The 21,952-nt window shown below is 36.2% G+C and overlaps 1 protein-coding gene across 2 annotated transcripts in view; it reads left to right on the top strand.

Moving 5' to 3' along the window:
- The window catches only part of PLPPR5 (phospholipid phosphatase related 5), a 127,630-nt gene extending 106,056 nt beyond the window's left edge, over nt 1–21,574 (top strand). The window contains exons 5-6 of one of the 2 annotated variants that reach the window (XM_007169544.2): nt 585–704; nt 20,892–21,574. In XM_007169544.2, the coding sequence (XP_007169606.2) occupies nt 585–704; nt 20,892–20,924 (153 nt within the window). In that variant the 3' untranslated portion in view covers nt 20,925–21,574. Of the gene's footprint in view, nt 1–584; nt 720–20,891 lie in introns of both variants that reach the window. The other variant, XM_007169543.2, reaches the window with a different exon arrangement.
- The last annotated feature ends 378 nt before the right edge of the window (nt 21,575–21,952 follow it).

The following is a 21,952-nucleotide window of genomic DNA, read 5'->3' as shown; positions in this document are numbered from 1 at the left end:
ATAATCAATTGAAACAAGGGCCAGTTTCCTTTATGTAGAAGGTCTTCTATTTCAGTGGTAGCAGTAGTAAGCTATTGTCAAAATGCCAAATATATGTGGGATACAATAATAGACAATAGATTAGGTTAATTAAAGGATGCTACTAAATTAGAAAGTGCCAATTGTAGAAGGTTTATTATGAATGTAATGATCTTAAAGCAATGGGAAATAATTAACATTTAAATTAAGTTGTAGGTTAGCCACAATAAGGAAAGGTTAGCTTGCTATGAATTTTTATAGGGTTATGATCTTATTTTTGGATTGATTTGAGCATTGACTATAACCTAATTTAATGAAAATTTTGGAATAATAAAATCATCATTAACTGAGCTACGTATTAATTGATAAATGTTCTTGAACATGCTTGCGCTGAATTAACCATTACAATTTACACAAGATAAATCTGGATGTAAAGTTATAGACATGTAATATTTAAGTAATTCCAATACTTTATTACTGTGATTAGATTTATCAGGCTATTCACAAGGGTCATAGTTATAAGGAGCATGGCTTTACTTTAACTGTATTTTTTCCCAAAATTTTAGGTCGTGTGTGTGGTAAATAATTTCAGAGGAAGACAACCAGAAAATGAGCATATACACACAGATAATCTGGCACAGATGCCAATGATCAGCATTCCTCGAGTAGAAAGTCCTTTGGAAAAGGTAACATCTGTACAGGTGATTCATAATTTAAATTCTAAATGTGATTGTTAGAGCAAATGAATAATTACTCTTGAGAGTTCCTACACAGTCATTTTTGATTTACTAAAACAAGCTCAGAGTCTAATGTGGTATTTAGCAAGAATTTAGTCACTGAATACAACATCTTAGAAAAATGCATCTCACATGGAAAACATTTCTTCATATCCCTCATGCTAAAAGCTGAGTCTGTACATGGGATGCGTTCTGTAATTTGCCATAGCTTCAAGATAGGAATGTTACACAGTGGTCCCCACACATGGGCAAAATAATAAGATAGTTTTACTTGAGAATATAAGCATTTTTTCATAGCATATATTCCATTTCTTCCATGCCTCACTTATATGAGAAACTGCTTAATGTAACAACTGGCACATAATCAGGACTCAGTAAATATTTGTTGAACCTCAGTGTATAAAGTTCTGGCAGCAGGGAATCACCAGTCATGCTCTCCTGCTCAGGGGGGCACTGGGGGTCGGGTTGGGCTGAAGGGAGCCTGACTAGGTAGCACTTTGAATGGCAGGTCAAGGCCTCATTGAGCATAGCAATGAACAGAGAATCCAGGTAGATAACAATAACTTTTCTTGAGACTTTAAATGACTGCTCAGAGGGTTACTAATGGCTTCTCCTCAGCCCCGTCCACATCGAGATTTTGATCAATATCTTAGATGAAGAGTTCAGTTACATGCTAATTGGTGGTTTAGATGGTCTGAGTCTGTAAGGGATAATTAATACATTGGATGAAAGAATAAAAATTCTTGGAAGAGTACAATAAAGATACAACTAACAATTAACTAGAAATAAAGGAAGTGTTTTGTATTTGGACTTGTTAAAAAAGTTCCTGTAGGGTAGGGTATGTCTAGGTTAAGTGCACAAATGAAAAAGGCTCAGAGAGTATAGTAGTCTACCACTCAACTTGGGTCAACAGCATGATATGGCTTCCAGAAGTTAATATGGTTTTAAGTCCCACTTAGGGAAAATGATATCCTGAATGAGGGGTTTGATGGTTTGCTTTGCTCAAACTAACTTTGTGTACTGTGTACTGCCCTTGGCAACATGGTTTAAAGGTGAATATTGATAAAATAGAAAGGTTGACAATAAATATTTGTTAAGTGAGCAAATAGATGTGTCTAAGATGGTGAGTGGACTCAAAATCATGGATTATAAGAGATTGGAAGGAACAAAAATGGTTAGTTTATAGGAAAAGAAAACTCAAGAAAGAAGCAATAGCTTCCCATAAATATCTGAAGTACTGTCGTATGGCAGAGGGATGCGATTTGTTCTGTGGGGCCTCAGAGATCACAATTAGGATGAAAGAAATGAAAGTGTAGAAAGATAAATCATGTCTGGTAAGTAGTAACAACTTTCTGAAAGTGGAATTCCCACCTTAAAAGCAATGAAATTTCTTTTTACTATAGGGATTCAAGAATAGCTAAATAATCACTTATCCATGATACTGCGGAAGGAATTCAAGCATTTAGATGAGGATAGAGACACTAGATGATGATGATGATGATGGTAATAAAATAGCAATGACCATTTAGTGATCATTCAGAATGTGTCAAATACTATGCTGATTGCTTCCACAAAAATACTTCTGTACTCTACAAGTAGAATTTTGTTCTTTACAACAATTTTTAAAGCTGAGTATTATTAGTGGCAAAGACTGCTAATAGTTGACCAGTATTCCTTCTCCACTTCTTCCTTTTAGTTACTGAAATTTCCCACTCCAATTTTAGCTACACTCACAGCTGCCCAGCTGCAGTCTTTTTCCCAGCTTCCCTTGCAGTTAGGTGTGACCATGCCACCAAGTTTAGGCCAATACAATGTGAGCAGAAGGGTAGGTGCAACAACCTCTGGGTCATCTCTTTGAAAACTCTTGTCCTGGACATTCTGTACTCCTTCTCGCCAAATGGAAAAGGTAAATGACTGGAATAGTATTTAATTTTCAAAGATGACCTACCCTCCTTGACAGCCTAGGTTCTGGATGAGCTCATGGAGCAGTCCACATACATACCCTAGATGGTTCTGAAAAACAAATAAATTCCTTTTCTCTTTGAGTCATTGGATTGTTTTCATCTTTTTCTACAGTGGTTTAGTTGATGCCCTCTTATAATAAATTTCCTCATTATACAGTTAAGAAAACTGAACTTCCAAGTAGTTAAGCAGTTTGCAAATGTCCATATCACTGATAAACAGCAAAGAAAAATTATACAATGTAGTCACCCAAGACATATGCCTATGTGATAAAATATATGTTTAAGTGAATAATACGTATAAAATTCAGTCTTGTTTAATTTTAAATTAAATATAGAAAACAGTAGAATTTAGGAAGAGATCTTAAACATACTTTGAAGAAAATGGTCAGGGTAAAAAATAGTCTTTATTTTATATACCTCTCAATATATTAACTTGAACAAAAATCACAGCCTTCTGCTTTTTAACATATTTATTTGCATAACGGTTCTTTAGTGGTCTGCTAGCATTGCCAGATATTCTTATATACCATTACATCATTATGTATATTAAGTTATTAAAATATTTCTGTTCTTGATTTTATGCAAATTCATTTTTATTTATAGTGACTTTTAAGATGTTAGATGGTGAAAGCAAACGTATTCTGTTAGAATCCATAGATTGCAAGAGATCCGTGTTTATTAACTTCTTTCTTTCATTAATATTTTTGTTTATGACAAATTCATGTGCCTTGTCTTCACTCTGGTAGTTAGGCAATAAAGATGATTGGAATCTACTTTGATTCTCCCCTTCACACACCTAGCACATTTACGCTCACCCTGCTGAGCTCCAACTTCCCTCTCTGCTCTCTCCATCCCTGTCTGCAAGGCAGAACACTGTCTGCACAGTTTGTGGTCTGCTGCCCTCACTCACATAGACCACAGGAAGAACATGAGTCTCAGAAGCTTCCCCCAGGAGCTCTGCGGGTGAGAGGACATGTATTTGAGCTCTTCAGCCAGAAAGGGAGGAAGACCATCACTTCAGGGAAGCCCACAGTAGCTTTCTCTTCTTTCTGTGATAAAGAATGTTTGGAGTAAATATATTGCTTTTCATCATAGTTTACAGTGGGAAACAAGTGAATGCAAATCGCTCCCCAGTAAGTTGATCTTAATAATTGATAGTTGGAGAATGACATTAGATCCTTAAAGCTGGCCCTCTGAGGAGAGAAAGGAGGCCCAGTGTTAAAGTGTGGTCCACAGGCATGGCCTAGTGTTTTAGCATTCTTATGCCAAACTATCATTTTCTGGTTGTCAGTTTTACATGGAGAAGGCAAAGGGTTTCCTTTGGAAGTTATGTACTTATATAACCTCTTATGTTCAAAGTACATGTTTGATAAATGGTACACTACAGAGTAATTACAGCATGCAAATGTTCTTGCTTATAAAATGCCAGCAATTTATCCTTTAATTATAGGGAGTTTGTCATATAGTTAATTACCACAGTTTGAGGAAAAGTCATGATTTTTCTGAAGGCTAAATAAATCTGAACATTCATTACATTTGGTTTTATGAAAAGAATTAATCATCTGTGGAAAGTAGCCCATCATATCTCAATGTCCACTTATTTAAGTTACCAGTAACTTTATTACAGCCGTTTGTAATATCAAATCATGAAAGATCTAAATGTATATCTGTAGTGAATTATTAAATCAGTTGTGATACATTCCTACAATGTGATACATTCCTACAATGGGATCCAGTACATTATAGTGTGGTACTTCTGCTTACAGTTTCTAGAGGTAGACCAGCTGGCAATTATGGACAATTTGGATCTTGGGCAGCTTACCTAAATGCTCTGTGACTCAGTTTTCTCCTTCATAGAATGATTCATAGAATGATAGTCGTAAGAGTTCAATAAGATAATAGTCAAGCATTTTAGAGCAGTGTCTTGCACCTCTGAAGCCCTTAATCATTATGAATTATAATTATTATTACTATTCAACAGTTAAAATGGATGAGGTAAATCAAGATGTGGAAAGTTTTCTAGTATGTTGTAAAATTTTTGTAAGTTGATATATATAAAATGTGTCTGTGTATGATGAAGCCAGTTGTGCAAAACACCGCACAAGATATTTCTCTCTAGTAGGAAAGAAAAGAGCATATAGATGAGAGAGAGAAGGGGGAAGGGTACCTACAGACACTAGTCTGAGAGCAACTGACATCGTGGACCTGATTCTCTCTCCTGTCTCTGTCTTCCTCCCTTTCCTCCCCTCCCTCCCTCCCTCCCTTCCTTCCTTCCTTTCTTCCTTTTCTCTCTCATTTTCTCTTTATCTTCCTGTAATGAGGCTATATTCATGAAAAATTGTGTAACTAAAATAATTATAGTGTTTTAAAATTATTCAGTTTTCTTCATCTGCTCTCTGAGGAGGTCTTGGTTATGCTTCCTCATATTGACTGTTGATATGTTCTGATTGAGCCAAGTCCCTTGGAAAAATTCCCCTGGAATAATTTAAGTTCCTGTGCCCCTTCCTTATGACTCCCACAAACCTTTTGAGAGTGTTTGGTTTATTTTTCTCTGCCAAATTGGGCACGGAGACCTTGGTTGTAGCTCGCATGCCTTTATGCATCATGCCCAGGGTCCAGCTGTCCTTGACACACCTGCAGTCGTCTCCATTTCAGGTCCTGTCTGTCCTGGGACCCTGACACAAGCTGTGTGTAGGTGCGTCTCATTTGCAGGAGCCACAAAATCCCACCGACCGAAGGCCCCAGAGAGCCAAGTCTCACCACTCCTCCCTTTCAAACTTATCCTTTTCTGGCTCCTGCCTTCAAGGGCCCATGCATCCCAAACAGAATCTTCAGGGGTGCTGGCTTCAGGAGGTCTCCCAAAACACAAAGACACCATTAATTACTCTCGGGAGTCCAAAAACCAAAAGGTGCCTCTCCTTCTAGGAAATGAAGATGGAAACACTTACATGTTCATTAGCTTTACTCTCCTATATTAGCAACAGTAAAGTAGGAGTTAGTTAATATCTTAATAGCTGTGTCACAGAGAGAAAACAAGATAGAGTAAGATTATAGGCATTTCTACTAGATATAGTATAAATAGATCTAGTTTGATGGATGTCACCAAAAGACAATTAAAATTTTTCTTTGCCAGTAAAGAAGTTCAATGTTGCAGAAGTGACTAAAATCCTATATGATCCCAGTAATACCTCCAAAATTTCAAAGAGTGAGGACAAGAGATAGGAGCGACCTTTAAGAGAATGAGACTTATTTAGAGCATAATTCATCACCTTGGACCAACACCATGTTGAAGCAGGGTTAGCAGATAGGCAAGTACACACCAAAAGAAAGCCTTCAGGCAAGAAGCTTTCCTCTGATCAGGCTTCTCATTAATATGGGCGCGTGCCAGATGAAAGAACCCTTTCCTGAACTGAATGGGTACCATAAAATGGGTAAAAAACAAAAAAATAAATAAGCTGCTTCCAAGGACTATGCCATCTTCCTGTAGTAGAGTTTAAGCTGAACAGAATAGCAGTCCTGATATTTCAGCAACCATAGCAATAGTTTCATTATAGCTTCTATATAGTTTCATATAGAAATAAAGTGACCTTCCTGGAAATGTCCATGGCCTCAGCTTCTTCTCCCACTCCTCTCAGGCTGGTAAATCATCAAAATGATGTTATAAAACTACATTCTCCAGCTCTTCGGCTTAAGATCTAGGTGAAGGATTCCCTGATTATTCAAGAAAACAGTTAAGGGGTCTTTGAATCTTCTCCCACTCAGTTTAGGAAGATAAACTGAGCTAAATCTATTCTGATTCAAGTATAAATAATCAGGACAATAACTTAAATCCTTTTAAACGATTTCATGACACAGAAGAGAGACATATTTTAAGAGATAGAATATGTTTTTGAGGAAAAAAAGATTACAAGATAATTAAATTCATTGTAGATAATACCTGCTTTCTACTGTCAAGGAAATTAAAGAAAATATGTGAAATGACAGATGAAAGATACCTGGCACAATGGCACAATTAGGAAACTAATGTAAGAAAAGAATGTCATGGCAAGATTAAAACCAATACTAGAAACCATAAAGAACAAAATCCACAATGGAGAAAGTGAAATCAGTTATGTTAAGGACAGGTTTCAGAATTTGTAGTAAAAGAACAAGAGAATAAAATTGATCTGAGTAAAAATAATAGATATGAAGGGTATACCACAGAAATGTAACACGTGAATCACTGTAGATGCTAAAGAAGAGGACAGGGCTTCCCTGGTGGCGCAGTGGTTGAGAATCCACCTGCCAATGCAGGGGACACGGGTTCAAGCCCTGGTCTGGGAAGATCCCACATGCCACCGAGCAACTAGGCCCGTGAGCCACAATTACTGAGCCTGCGCGTCTGGAGCCTGTGCTCCGCAACAAGAGAGGCTGCGATAGTGAAAGGCCCGTGCACTGTGATGAAGAGTGGTTCCCACTTGCCACAACTAGAGAAAGCCCTCGCACAGAAACGAAGACCCAACACAGCCAAAAATAAATAAATAAATAAATAAATAATTTTAAAAAAAATTAAAAAAAAAAAAAAGAAGAGGACAAATGAAGCTATAGCAATATTCAGATAAATACTATAAGGAAACTTTCCTTCCAAATAAATATCTGAATCTTTAGGCTCCAAGGGTTAACAGGATACAAGGGGAAATTAAAATATATACCAGAATTTAGATATTTCTCAGTGAAATTTTCAAATTTCAGTACTGAAGAAAGAATTCTATAAATATTGTGGTAGATGGTATTGTTGTTCCCAATTATTAACTACCCTCTTCTATAGGCAGAGTATCCTTCCTGCTCCATTTATTTTGGACTTGATCAATAACATATGAGTGAACCTGATAGATAGCCCATCAACCAGAAACTTGTAAAGCCATCATGAGCTTCTGCCTACCCTGTTGCTCTTGAGCCTTCTTCCAGGAGAAGGCTGTGTTCCAGATACGGGCTGTTCTGACAGCCTGAGTCCCAGAATGGGAAGTCATGGGAAGCAGACCAACACCCAACCTGTAGCTTGGAGCAGATCCATAGAACCTGACCACCAACATGTAGTATGAGGAGGTATATACACACATTTGTTGTTGGAAGCCAACTGAGCTTTTGAGATTATAATACAGTGTACCTACTGAAAACTAATACACACAAAACTAATATACCACCCAAGACTAACATCATGCTAGCCTCAGACTTCTCCCTCTGTAGCATTAGATGCCAGAATAAAATGGAGTAATGTCTTCCGAGTTTCCATGAAAAAGGTGGTGACATACGAATTCTATTCCCACCCAAAAGGTCATTTAAGTGTTAAGATAATCGTAAAGCACCACATGTGTAAGAATTCAGGAACTATATTACTCATGAAAGAAGATATTTACTCATACCAGAAGATACTTACCAGTTAACTGAGCAAAACACCAATATCTAGAGCTCTCAAATTGAGAAAAGTCATATTACGAATGAGTTGGCAGGAAAAATGGAAACCATTTAAATATAGACTTAATTAGAATTGACTGTGGTAAATGCAGTGACAGAAACAGGGCAAAATTATAAAATTCATTTAAAGAGAAGATCTATAACAAAATAAATTAATACAGCAATGACAAAATGAGACAAATCTTAGATAATGCCAATAAAATTGTCAAAGTATGATAATTTGTAGATTTTGTAAAGGAGGGACTCGATATTACTGTTCCATTCTTGCATTGCTGACTAGAAAAATTTAGGTTCAAGCGTTTTTAAAAATAAAATTTATCAAGAGTAGTTTAAAACAGTTTAAAAAGGCCAATGACAAAGTGTAAGATATAAACTACACACTTGCCAATGGGTTAATGTCTGTAATATATAAAACATCCTAATTGAAAACTGGGCAAAGTTCATGAATAGGCACATCATTAGAGATCATATGCAAATGAAAAAGAAGTATATGGAAAAGTACTCTCTGTCGTGTTTGATGAAAATTTGTGAAGGGTCTTTTATGCAACACTGTGAAGTTGGTTCTTACCCTGTAAGCAAAGGGGAGCCATGAAGGAGTGTAAGGAAGGCAATGGCGTGTTCAGAACGGAGAATAAATTGAAGGAGAGCAACACTGCAGCAAAACAAAACCAAACAAAAACCAATCTGAGAGGCTGTTGTAAAAATCCAGTTAAAAGATAAAGATGACACGGACTAGACCTCAATACAGCCATGTTATGCCATATTGACTGACCAGGCATCATTTGGCAAAGTCTCTTTTGGTCGGGTGCTGGTTCTGATAAAAGGAGTTGTATTACTCCATTCAGGCTGCTATAACAAAATACTATAGACTAGTGGCTTATAAATAACAGAAATTTATTTCTCACCATCCTGGAGGCTAGGATGTCTAAGATCAAGGCACTGGCAGATTCAGTCTCTGGTGAGGGCTCACTTCCTGGTTCATAGATGGCCATCTTCTCCCTGTGCCTTCACATGGCAGCAGGGGTGAGGGAGTTCTCTAGGGTCTTTATAAGAATACTTATCCCATTCATAAAAGACTCCGCCCTTATGAGCTAATCACCTCCCAAAAGCCCCATTTCCTGATATCATCATGTTGGGGATTAGGTTTCAACATATGAATTTGGGGGCACACAAGCATTCGGTCTATATGCAGGGGTTATCTAACCATACCAGTGCTTTACGGTGAAAAAGGGCTAACTGCTGACCAGGGTGTCACTAAGAAGACTATCCCTCCACCCCACCCACCTCAAGAAACGTGCTGACCTTTCATCTATGGCATTTTCCTGTCCTCTCTTCAGACATTTCTCTTGGCCATAACTAACGGAAAAGGAGCACCTTGGCTTCCTTCCTTCCAGGGATCCTCCCGGTTCAAGCTGCATTCATCCCAGAAACAAAACACCAAGTGCTTTTTGTTTTTTGTTCCTCTTGCCCTCTGCTTGTTCTGAGGGCAAGAATGCTGCCATTCAGATTTGCATAGGTAAGCACATACACATGATGTATGCTTATGCATTATCAATTTTAATTGATGCCAAACAGCAAATCTAAAGAAAGGGACACTCACTATCTAGCAAGGGAACAAAAATATTTAAAACTAAATGTAAGGATAGATGGGATTTGATAGAAAATGGAATATTTCCAATAAATCTGAGAGGAGTTGATAATCTACATAGTTTTATTAAGGCAAATAGAACAGGCCACTATAGCCACTTATGGCTGGCTCACTTGAGATCACTTTGAGAACTCACTTAGTGGATAGGGCCAGGTATAGGAAATGCTTTTTGAGAAAAAAATTTTTTTTCCATCTAAGCCTAAGCATCATTTTTTCTTAGGTTTATGTGAGCTAATCATTTAAACCAAAGGTAATTCCCTCTTGCCAACAGCAAGAAAGGGAAGGTAATGCTAGGAATAATTTACAAGATTACAGTTTTGTACATCGGGTCGGGGACTTTTCACTAACCTGTACTACGCAAGAAGCTTCGTTGTGTGAAAGCATTTCCTGATTAACAGAAGCATCAGCTGAGTGAAAGTGGTAACCGGTGATGACAGCTCGAAAAATCTGGAAATGGCATAAGGAGTGTGTACTAATACAGATAGAAATTACCATGTTTTGTTTAATTCCCACGGCAACTGCGAAGGAAAACTATATGGATAGGAAAATTCCAAGGGAATTCACGGTGACCCAGGGAAGCCCATGCATTGACATTTACATTGACTGTTTTGCAGGTTATAAAATCACAGAAATCAAAGTGAAGCAGGAGCTGAAATTTAGGCAGAGTGGGGTGGGGTGGAGGTTGGAGAGACAGGCTTTTGCAGCTGGCAGTCCTGAGTCTGTCCTGAGTCTGAAGCTTGGTTTGTCTACATTAGAACTAGGCGGGGTTAGGCAAACTATTCCTCTTCTCCTTTTCCAAAAAGATTGATATAATAATGTTTTCCTTATGGAGTAATTTTTGGGATTAACAGATCCCAAATGAACTTCTTGGCACATGGTAGGTGCTTAACACAAGTTAGTTCCCTCCTGTAACAATAATGATTCCCTTAATAGGATTTTCATTTTATTGCAGGATAGGATACCCTTATAGATATATTTCACGGATTTAAAAATTTATACAGATCGTCTATGTCATACGTAGCACATGTGGCAGAAAATCTTATAGTATAAAATGTTGCATACATTAGTGTCATAGCAACAGCAAAACAATCCTGTGGTTTCTTGCCAAGACAAATATGATTATACCTTATGGTGCTCTCTGTGATAAATTCTTTTGAGGTTTCAAAATGTTGTGCTTTTGAATAACAATGGCAATCTATTTAAGATTCAGTTACTTTTCTATAATGCAAATCTTTGTTTAACAGAGCTGCTGAACTGTAATGTAAATGTTACATAGGACCTTGTCAAAACAACTGTATTAGTGATCAGGTATTGGAATAGTTAGTGGAACAAAATATCTTTATATTTTAGGCCTTTTTTCTCAATCTAAGCTTTGAGCACTTATGAAAAATATTTGAAGTGAATCGATGTTTACATGCTGTACTCTGTTCTCATTTGTTAAATTTAATATTGCTTTAAAAAGGCAATTGAAAATGGAAGCTTAAAAATTCCAACCAAGCATCAACATTTTAGGTTAGAAAAATTAGCATATACTGATATTACTTTGCCATATGTCATTTTTCCTATTTGTACTTACATATATTCATTATTTCTCCACACTATTTATAAATCATAATATACTACACAAAGAATAAAAGCCAGATTTTTTTGTTCAGTCGTATCTAGCAGGCCTTTTTTAAAAAGTGTCTTTTCAGTAAATTACTTTTGAATATAAACAAGCTCTCTCATCTCATTTTATGAATAAATATAGAGTTGATGACTGCATTTTTTAATTATATGATTCGTGCAGTCATTAGTTAAGGACAGAATAAGACAATGATGGATTAAAAAAATCATTCTCAGTGCACACATCTTTAGTTACACATGGAAAACTTCTTCCACCCATTCATCCCTCTCTTCTCTCAGATTGGTTCCCTTTTGGTAGACTGTCCTAGAGACACTATGGCAGCCTTCAAAATCAGTCCAGAGCACCATGACACTATGAACATTTTTGGTAGAGAAAATACAGTTTTATTTGACTAAAACTAGGAAAATAAACAATGACCCCATTCCCAGTCTTATGAAACAACCACACTTAGTTTTTGTTGTTTGTTGTTTCTGTTAAAGGAGCAACAAGTAACTTATGTAAATTATTTAAAATTTGAAAATCTGGATAAGCAAAACAATAATGAATAGGAAATATCCATATCCTACCACAGTAATCACTGGACATATTTTCTTAAAATAGCCTTCGAGGCCCCATGGGTGTGTGTCTGAGTTTGTGTGTGATACAGGACCTCCCTGGATACTCCCTTCGGTAGCCAGCTTTTGCTCATGTTAACAGTATATCATGAGTATGCTCGCAGATCAATGAATGTATAATCATATCAAGCATAACTGTAAAAGCTAATCTTCAGTGAGAACCTAATATGTGTCCAGAATTATGCAAAGAACATCACACATAAAATGCCATTTTAGTTTTTACAGAAATCATTTGAGTGTAGCTTGTTATTCCGATTTTACAGAGAAGGAGACTTAAAGAGGTTAAGTAATTTGCCCAAGGTCACATAACCTGCATTCTGAAACTGGAATACAGAACTGGTTTTTTTCCATTTTTTATTTATGTTCCATGTTTATCACTGCAGAGCTCCAAATCATAATCACTGTGCTGTGCACATAGAATTACAATATAGAATTACATTGAAAGCTTTAATCCATATCAATTCATCATTACCTTTGTTAGGCAGAGGATTGCTTCCACTTCCAATTTCCCACAATTATAAACAATACTAGGGTAAACATCTCTAAAATAGATATATTTGTAAGTTCAATGAATAACTTACTTAAGATATATTTATAGAAGTGGAAATGCTGGAAAAAAAGAGGATGAGTACTCTTAAGGTTTTTGGTTTGATTCACATCAAACCAAGAATGGAGAATATTGTTCTTAACAATCTTCACCAATCTTATAGGTCAAAAATAAATGAAGTACCTCATTTTAATTTGCGTCTTTTGAATACCTTCCCATACATTTATTTTGTATTTCCCTTTTTGTGACTGAAACAAATATTGAAACAATAGTTCAATAACTGACAGATCAGATTCTAGTCACCACTTGGCCCTTAGACTTAATTCATAGAGTGGCTTAATGGTACTACTTTTTAAATTGGGGTTTATTAAAGGCATAATTTACATCCTATAAAATTCCCTTTTTAGCATATAGTTTTATGAGTTTTGACAAATGCCTACCATCATGTAATCATAACCACAATCAAGTTATAGAACATCTCTATCACCCTAAAATGGTAGCCAACCCCTCCTTTAGCCCCCAACCCCTGGCAACCACTATCTTTTTTCTGTTCCTATAGTTTTACCTTTTCCAGGATGTCATATAAATGGACTCATATAGTATGTAGCCTTTTGAGTCTTCTTTCACCTTGCATAATGCATTTGAGATTCATTCATGTTGTTACCTGTTTTCTTTTTTTCCTTTTTATTGCTGAGTGGTATTCTGTTGTATAGGATGTACCACCATTTTTTAAAATCCATTTACCAATTGAAGGATATTTGGGTTGTTTCTAGTTTTTCCCAATTATGAATAGAGCTGATATCAAAATTCATGCACAGGTTTTTGTGTAAAGGTATATTTTTCAATCTCTTGGATAAATACCTAAGAATGGGATTGTTGGTTTGTATGGTAAATATATTCAATATATTTACCTTTACAAAATTTTTCTGAAGTATCTGTGTCATGCCTAATGGCCCTTGTGGGTTTGAATGGTTCTGAAATTACTCTTGATGTAGCTCATCCAGATTTTTATTGACTGGTACCTCTTTCTGAAAATAGGCAAGTTTTTAAATAAGGAGTTTTAATCAGCTCCTGGTTATATAAGAACTTATCATGCACTTGATTCATACCCACATCCTCTGATTCTTCTCTGTCAAGTAGCATTGGGCTGCTTATTTAGCAAATATAATGTGTTTTAAAAAGTTAAAGAGAAGTAAAATAAATAAGAAGCCATTAGTTAGATTAAAATACTAGTGTAAAAGAAGGCATGGGTACAATTTATGGGTGAGTTCCCTTTTTTACCATCATTCGTTATGTATAGTAAAATTTTATCTGTTATTAGGTTTGTAATATATGAAACATGTAACAGGTATCAGATAAGCAGCACTATGGTACCTTTCCCAGGAATCATGAGTTTACAGTCTCATGAGTCTGTACTTTTATAGATTTTATAAATAATTTTATAAGCAAATTCAGAACAGGGTGATGATAGTTATGCTAGAGGAGCACATAAACGGGGACCCATCCAAACTTAGCGATGCTTACAACATCCTCTAAGTAGAGATCTGAAGGACTGGTGGCATGGGAGAAGGAGAGAAAAATATTCCAGGTAGAGGAACCAGCTTGCACCAAGGTTTTATTTGACAAGTGAGGTAAGAGCACTGGGTCAAGAGACTTGAGGATGCCATTAAAGAGAGTTCAAATGGGGTCCAGAATGAATGTAATAGAAATAGAATTGAAAAGAAGCAAGATGAGCTGGAGCAGATGAACAATTATTGGTTGAGAAATATCTAAAATGGCCAAAGAAACTTTGTAGTATGAGGGAAGTAGGCCAGGAGGTAAATTGGGTTGATGGTTGAGAACATAGTTGTGAATATGGGCTAAAAGTGTGTTGGACAGGTCATTAGAGTTAGGGAAGTTAAGAAACTTTGGATAGAGTCCAGGGATACCTACATCCACTAAGGACCATAAACACATTAGTATTAATAGACTTACTTGGAGTTTCATGTCGGTGCATTGGGAAACACTGAGTTACAGTGAAACCCAAGAGTTTATTACACATCTTCTCAATACCTTATGCCCCGTGAAGCTCTAAGCAAGGAAAGTAATGTGCAGCTGTTCCTAGAGGTATTTAAACACAGAGATTTTTTCTTTTTTTGAGAATCAATCAGGACTACTGCTTTTTTAGGCAATGCTCTTTTTACCAGAGAAATAATATTTTAAGAGAGAATTGATTGTATATACCTGGCAGTGCTCACATTGCTAACTAATCACTTTTCTGTACCTTTTGGCAGTGGTTCTCAGACTGGTGGAAAAGGAAATTCCTGCAAAGAAACAAAACTCTGAGCTAATATAAAACTCTGAATTGAAACAGAACCACTATAAAAAAAGAAATAGTTCCCAAAAAGTCGTCTTTCCTGAGAGAACTCTGGTTCTGTCACATTTATCTTTTATGTCTTCACATCCCCAACTTTTTAAAACAAGAAATTGCTTAGACGAACTTTACAATGTTTCGTAGTCTCAAGTTTGAAGTTCTCTAATAATTTCTTCTAATATGGACCTAACATCATTTCTCTTTTCTAAAATACTCACCGACTTCACAACCTACCAGGAGGAAAACAATGTGACAAAGTAGAGTCTAAGAGCACACACTTCATATGCTACTGCTTTTCTTCCTTCTCTCCTCTCTTACCCATTTTGCCTTCATCAAGAGACACAGTGAGAAAACCATAGGTCAAAAAGAGTCATGTACCAAAATGTTCATTGCAGCTCTATTTACAATAGCCAGGACATGGAAGCAACCTAAATGTCCATCGACAGATGAATGGATAAAGAAGATGTGGCACATATATACAATGGAATATTACTCAGCCATAAAAAGAAATGAAATGGAGGTATTTGTAATGAGGTGGATGGAGTTAGAGTCTGTCATACAGAGTGAAGTAAGTCAGAAAGAGAAAAACAAATACAGTATGCTAACACATATATATGGAATCTAAGGGGAAAAAAAAAAAAAAAGGCCATGAAGAACCTAGTGGCAAGACGGGAATAAAGACACAGACCTACTAGAGAATGGACTTGAGGATATGGGGAGGGGGTGGGGTGAGATGTGACAGGGTAAGAGAGTGTCATGGACATATATACACTACCAAATGTAAAATAGATAGCTAGTGGGAAGCAGCCGCATAGCACAGGGAGATCAGCTCGGTGCTTTGTGACCACCTAGAGGGGTGGGATGGGGAGGGTGGGAGGGAGGGAGATGCAAGAGGGAAGAGAAATGGGAACATATTGTATATGTATAACAGATTCACTTTGTTATAAAGCAGATGCTAACACACTATTGTAAGGCAATTATACTTCAATAAAGATGTTTGAAAAAAAAAAAAAAAAAAGAGACAGTGAATGAAGGAAGGAAGCAAATAGCAAAATAAAGATAGCCAATATTTGGGAGTATGACATCCATCCACCTTCCCCTGATAAAATGTAAGTTGTGTCTGTAATAATTGTTGATTATTATAGGACCATGATTCCTTATCCTAAATCATTAGTGCTAGATGTTTTTCAGGATTAAAATATTTTCTATTTTAGGGAAAAATACTGTGTATTCTGTTACACAAGCAGGATCTTGGGCATCACTTTGTAGTCAAAGATGGATATTTCCACAGCATAACAGAGTACAAATTGCCTCACAGCTATTCAGGTTTGTTTTTTACCACCAAATGAGTTTGCACCAATTTTACCAAAAACATTTGGGTTTTAAAGTTTGTTTGGATATTAGAATTGTAGACAATAGCATTGTAAAATTCCAACCAATTATAAAAATCTTCTTGACTTCATTCTCTCTCTTTGTCTTTCTTTTCTTTTACTTTTTTATCTTGTTTCTCTGGCTTTTACAGACAACTATTGATATAATGATATGTTTGAGTAGAGACAAGGACCTTTGTGCATATCATCTCATTTAATCTTAATAAAAATCCATTCAAATAGGTATTATTATTTCCATTTCACGAATGAGAAAGCTAGGTCTCTGAAAGGTTAAATTGCTTGTGAAAATTTCAGTTGGTACAGAGCCCACCTTCAAACACTTGACATTCACACTACCTGACTGCAGAGTCCACTGTGCCACACAGCGTCCTTACCGACAGAGCTGAGGACACAAATCATTGAGTTAGACATCATATGCACAGATCCCATTTTATGCTTAAGTTTACCGTAAAAGCTGATTGCTGATAACCTCCTGTTAAAAAACAAAAGCTGTTTATAATCATCCAGAAAGAAGGAAACTGGAACAACATTTAACCTCAGTATTTGGTCCAGCAATATAACAGTGTAGAACTTTAAATAGACTAGCACTTTATCCAAGTAAGTCAGTCAATATTTAAATAAACACTGAAATAATATATAAAATACATTTTGTAGGTGTCCCAAATCCAACCTATTGAGAGTGATCAAGAAGAAAATTCACAGGGAAGGTCCTTTAAAGGCTGTCTTGCAAGGCTCTTCAGCTGGATAATGGGAATCAGCCACTGTGAACACCTTCAATTAAGGCAATAAACGTATGTGCGCTAGAGCGCACTGGTGTTGGAGTTGGTTGCAAAGCTAAGGCAAATACAGAAACTGTGTCCTTTTGTGCAGGTTTCCATTACAACGAAAAGGGATCTAGATACTAGATTGTTTGGGTTGTTATTGTTATTTTTATTCAATATAAAATTTTGAATATATTTATTCAAATATGTTTTGTTTTTTCACTGATTTTTTTTCACTCATTGATGGGAAATTAGCATTCCTCAATGAAATAGCCCTTAATAGTGGTGACTATTTTTTGTTTTCTTACCTGAGGTGCTCATTTTGCATCTCCCTCTGTTTTCTCAAAGAGAAATGGCGGGTGGCAGATCTTGTCAGGTGGCAAGTCATCACCAAATTTTCATGTCATAAGTAAATGACAATTTTGTTTTAAGTAACTTTTTAAAATTCCAAAGCATAATTTATACAACTGGGGGTATAGAATAAATAGGAAAACAGAAATTTTCACATAGAACTTAAGGCTTCAAAAATTGACATGCTAGAGACTTAGAGTTTATCAAATTTAAGAATCCAAAACTACTTTTCAGAAACAAGCGCTTGTTTTTCCATGGAACCTCTGCACTCAAGGACTGGATTCAGTATTTTGCTCACTGATTTGCTGTGGACTTGAATGAACACTTTCTAATGGATGTAGCATATTCTAACCTTCAACTCTTTGGACACAAGCTTTGTTATCTCCACTCTAATCCTCTGTATGTATAATTGCACTGATGATTTATATGACCACTTTCTTCTTGTGACTCTGAATTAAGCTTCTGTGCATGAGTTTTTGGTTTGCCTGTTGAGTGTTTGCACTATCATCTACTAATAAGATTTAGTATTGCATATTAAGAATCCAGCCGGATTAAAAGGGGAAAATCCTTGTCACCTAGTTTGCCTCATAGGGAGTCCATTCCTCAAGACAGGTGATCTGAAAATATTAAGTGCAATTCTGTTTTTTTAAATATTACTGAGAAAAATGCTGATGAAGTGAGCAATATCATAACTTCCTGCATAGGAATTATACCATTTGAATAATTCAAATCATACATTTACATGCATGTAATTGTTATAATATAGAATCATAGAGTCTTATAGATGGTAAGGACTTTAAGTGATTAGTTTGTCCTTTCTCTAGATTCTTTCAGGGAAAAACTGCTCCTGTGCTAGACGAGAATTCATCTTATTTCTTAAAGCATACTGAGATATAAGGTCCGTCTCTTTCAGTCTGTGGTGTGGGTTTATTTGCTCTTAGTGAAATTAATAAACAGATGGCCCCTGTGCTCTCTGTCTACTCCTTTCATGTACTTGGAAACTGTTATTAAATTTCCCCTTTATTTTCTCTTCCCTTTGCATAGTCACTTTGTTATTTACTTTCATCTGTTTATCTAATGACCACCTTTAAATGATAAGCCCCAAGTAGAACCCTTCTAATTCCAGTCAAATAGGAAAAATCAACTCAGAGATTAGAACTTAATTGTGATGTGAAAGTGAAAGGGTACTAATTGGAAAAAGCAGGCATTTCCCCAGAGCCCTGGGATCTGAAAGTGGAGTCAGTCTGGAAACAAACTGTTTACCCTTGAAGTTTAACCTGGTAATGACTTAGCATAAAGAAAGGGGTAGTATCGTTCAGAATTTATGGGCAGTGAAGGGAAGATCTAGTGGTCACCAAAACGTGCTTTTAAATGGCAAGACTGAATCCAGGATTTCCTGGTTCTCAATAGCACACTTACAGTTATCCGTTCAATGTCTCACTTCTAAGGTGACCTCGCGTCCCTATTTGGGACAGCCCCAGTTTAAGCCTGTCATTCCTGTGTATGATTAGCATCCTTTTTCTCCCCCAGTATGTCCAGGTTTAGATGATAATTCATATGCTCTCCCTACAGTCAGTCATTGCACATTCTTTGTCACTCTCTCCAGCTTGTACCTATCCCTTGGTTTTTCTTACTCTGCTTGTGTTCTCCCTTGCATTGATTATCAGTGATTTGTTTCTGATACTTTCTTTGCTTTATTAAGGTCTTTTAACATTTCAGTTCTATCTTCCAAGGTGATGGTTGTCCCCTTCATTTAGGATCATCTTCAGCAAATTTAATGAGCCTTGTGGACACTTTATTATTTAGGTTAAGGGAACACTGATACCTAGACCAGTGGCCTTTGGAACAACATCCATTTTCTCTCCCTTGTTTTAATCTCCTTTCCTTTCTTTTTACTGTCATGTCTTCCCCTTTCCCTACCCTCCAGTTGCCACTGACCGATTAATCTTCAATTTATATCTTAACATCTTTCCAGAAATTACTATGTGCTAGGTCCTGTCCAGAAGAGTGCACTCCTGTCAGTTTTGTACTGAAGCACTGTATATCAAACTGTATTATTTCAGTTCACAGATTTCAAGTCCCCATGGGGCCACTGGAAATAAAAACTATGATGTACTGTTTCCACACTTCTTATGGCTTTTACTCAATCATAGTGCATTATATAACTCTGACAAATATTTTTTGTCCTAAAGTCACGCTTGTGCTTTTGTAAGGAAAACTCAAGAAAACTTAGAGATGAACTGCTGAATTTGCCAACGTTTTCATCATGCATTTTTTTTAAATGGGAAATTAAAGTATCCAAGATCTTGTCAGCAGTTAGTAAAAGGGTCCGCATGCTCTGCTCACTACTGATTCTTACTGATATTGTTTTTCTCTAGGCTTAAGTGGGTCACACCTAGAAAATAATGCCTTAAGCTGTGGTTAGTAATATCCTTCTAGTTGTGGTTAATATGCCTCAATTCAGTGAAAATGAATTTTAATTTATTCACATACATTCAGAAAATGTTTTAGCTATTTAAAATACCTTAACTTGAAAAGAGCTACACATACATGGAAGAAATCTCATGGCATGTATTCGTTACGTGAAATTCTATTTATGATGTCTTTGACTTATAAAGAGTCCAAGCTACTATGAAAAACATTCCAAACAGGTAATTTGATGGTAAAACCCTTCCATAATGCTGCTGTTATTGGTTGGGGCTGCCACTTAAGTTAGCTCTTGACATGACCTATATGTGGCATGATTAATTATGTCATGTCGATTTTCCACTGCAGTATTTCAGCAGCCATGGTATGGCCTGTTGCATGTCTGAAACCATTTAAATATTAGCCATTCCGCAGGGTTCCTTTGTACACAATTCAGTTGCTTAAACAAACAACAACAAAAAGAAGTTTAAAAGCTCCTTAAAGAATTTTCTGGTTGAGGTAAACAACAGAGATTGCAGTCTGTAGTCTGGATTCATGCATCAAAAATGAAGTGTTTAAAGGAGATCTTTGTCAACTAACAAATGCCATTTCAGTCTGAACATTTCACCACTCCTTCTATGCCATCTGTCTCACAGGGAGCAATTAATCTGAAACTCCAACATGCAGCATTAAAATTCCATTAACGCTGAACAGAATATTAACGTGTCTGGCATTGCCATTTTTATCTCTCCAAATTTCAGTGTTAATTTTGAATAAGGCAGGTATAACATTTTACTCTATTTGGTTAATTAATAATATTGAATAAAATGTATAATTAGCAGCCAAATTTATGTAATAATATGTACAACTCATTTGAATAATGCTGTATGCTTTTGCAGTTTAAACGTACCTGGGCTACAGTTTTATATGAGGATAATGATTATTTGTAAAAGCACTGAATCTTTTACGAAGCCAGTTTTCCCAAGGCTCTGACTTTGTAATTCCTTTTCCTTTTTGCAGAACCACATCACTGCCTTCGCAGAAGTCACATGATATTGAAGCAGATGGTCCTTCACTGCATTGGACATCGTCCCTTTTCACCATCCATTCATAACACCCAAAGTGTGTTTGATGACAAAAAAGTTTATCAAGTTGTCTAATCATTTTTATAATTTAAAAATCAGTGTCAACTTATCTGTTTCCCCCACTAGACTGTGAGCTCCTCAAGGGCAGGACTGTGTCTTTCTTCTCTGTCTCCCCAGCACCTATAACAAAGCCTCACACAGAGTAGGCAGGTGTTCAATAAAAAATGATGACCAATGAACAAAAATTAATTCTGAAATAAAACCTTCACTTCAGTTTCTCACAGAATCACTGAGACCATGTGAAAAGAAACCTCTTCGCGAGTCACATTTGTGTAAGAAGTCCCTCTATTTTGAGCTAGTCAAGCTTTTTAATTTTTCATGTATCTTCTATTCGGCAGCATACCATGTTTCATTTGAAGTGGACTTTGAAAGTCATGGGGGTTTTTATTTCATTATTCAGCATGACTTATTTCCATTCTAACAGATTTCAGTGTGTGAAATTACTTTACGTTTAGAAAGTATGTTCTGTACTAAAATAATGTTTGCACATAATATTATGCTATATTTCACTTAAAATACCATTCATACTATAAATTCTAAGACTGGTGCTTCTGCTTTTGAAGGGGAAAATGCCAATTTTTACTGTAATAAGTAATGTATCATAATTAAAAATTATTTATTTGGATTTTTGTTCCTGACAGTTGTGGTTTAATTGTTGACTTGTAGTTTTTGAATTCAGGCAGTGTTTAGGATAGTCAAAGTGACTAAATCCTTAGCAATGATACCTATTTATTGAGCATTTTTCCACTGATAATTGTCTCAAGAGTGGTCTAAGGCTCCATTCTTTTACTAGTCAAGTTTCCAGATAATTTAAATAGCAAAGAACCACACCCTGGCAATGCAGTTTAAATTATATAAAAGTAAGAAATGTAGTTAATGTATTTTACTTTGCGTATGTGTAGTACGTTATAGTTTACAAAGTACATTTTCATTTAT

The sequence above is a fragment of the Balaenoptera acutorostrata genome, chromosome 1 (genome assembly GCF_949987535.1).
Source record: "Balaenoptera acutorostrata chromosome 1, mBalAcu1.1, whole genome shotgun sequence".
NCBI classification, from domain to species: Eukaryota; Metazoa; Chordata; class Mammalia; order Artiodactyla; family Balaenopteridae; genus Balaenoptera; species Balaenoptera acutorostrata.
This window is presented reverse-complemented; position numbering and strand designations above follow the sequence as displayed.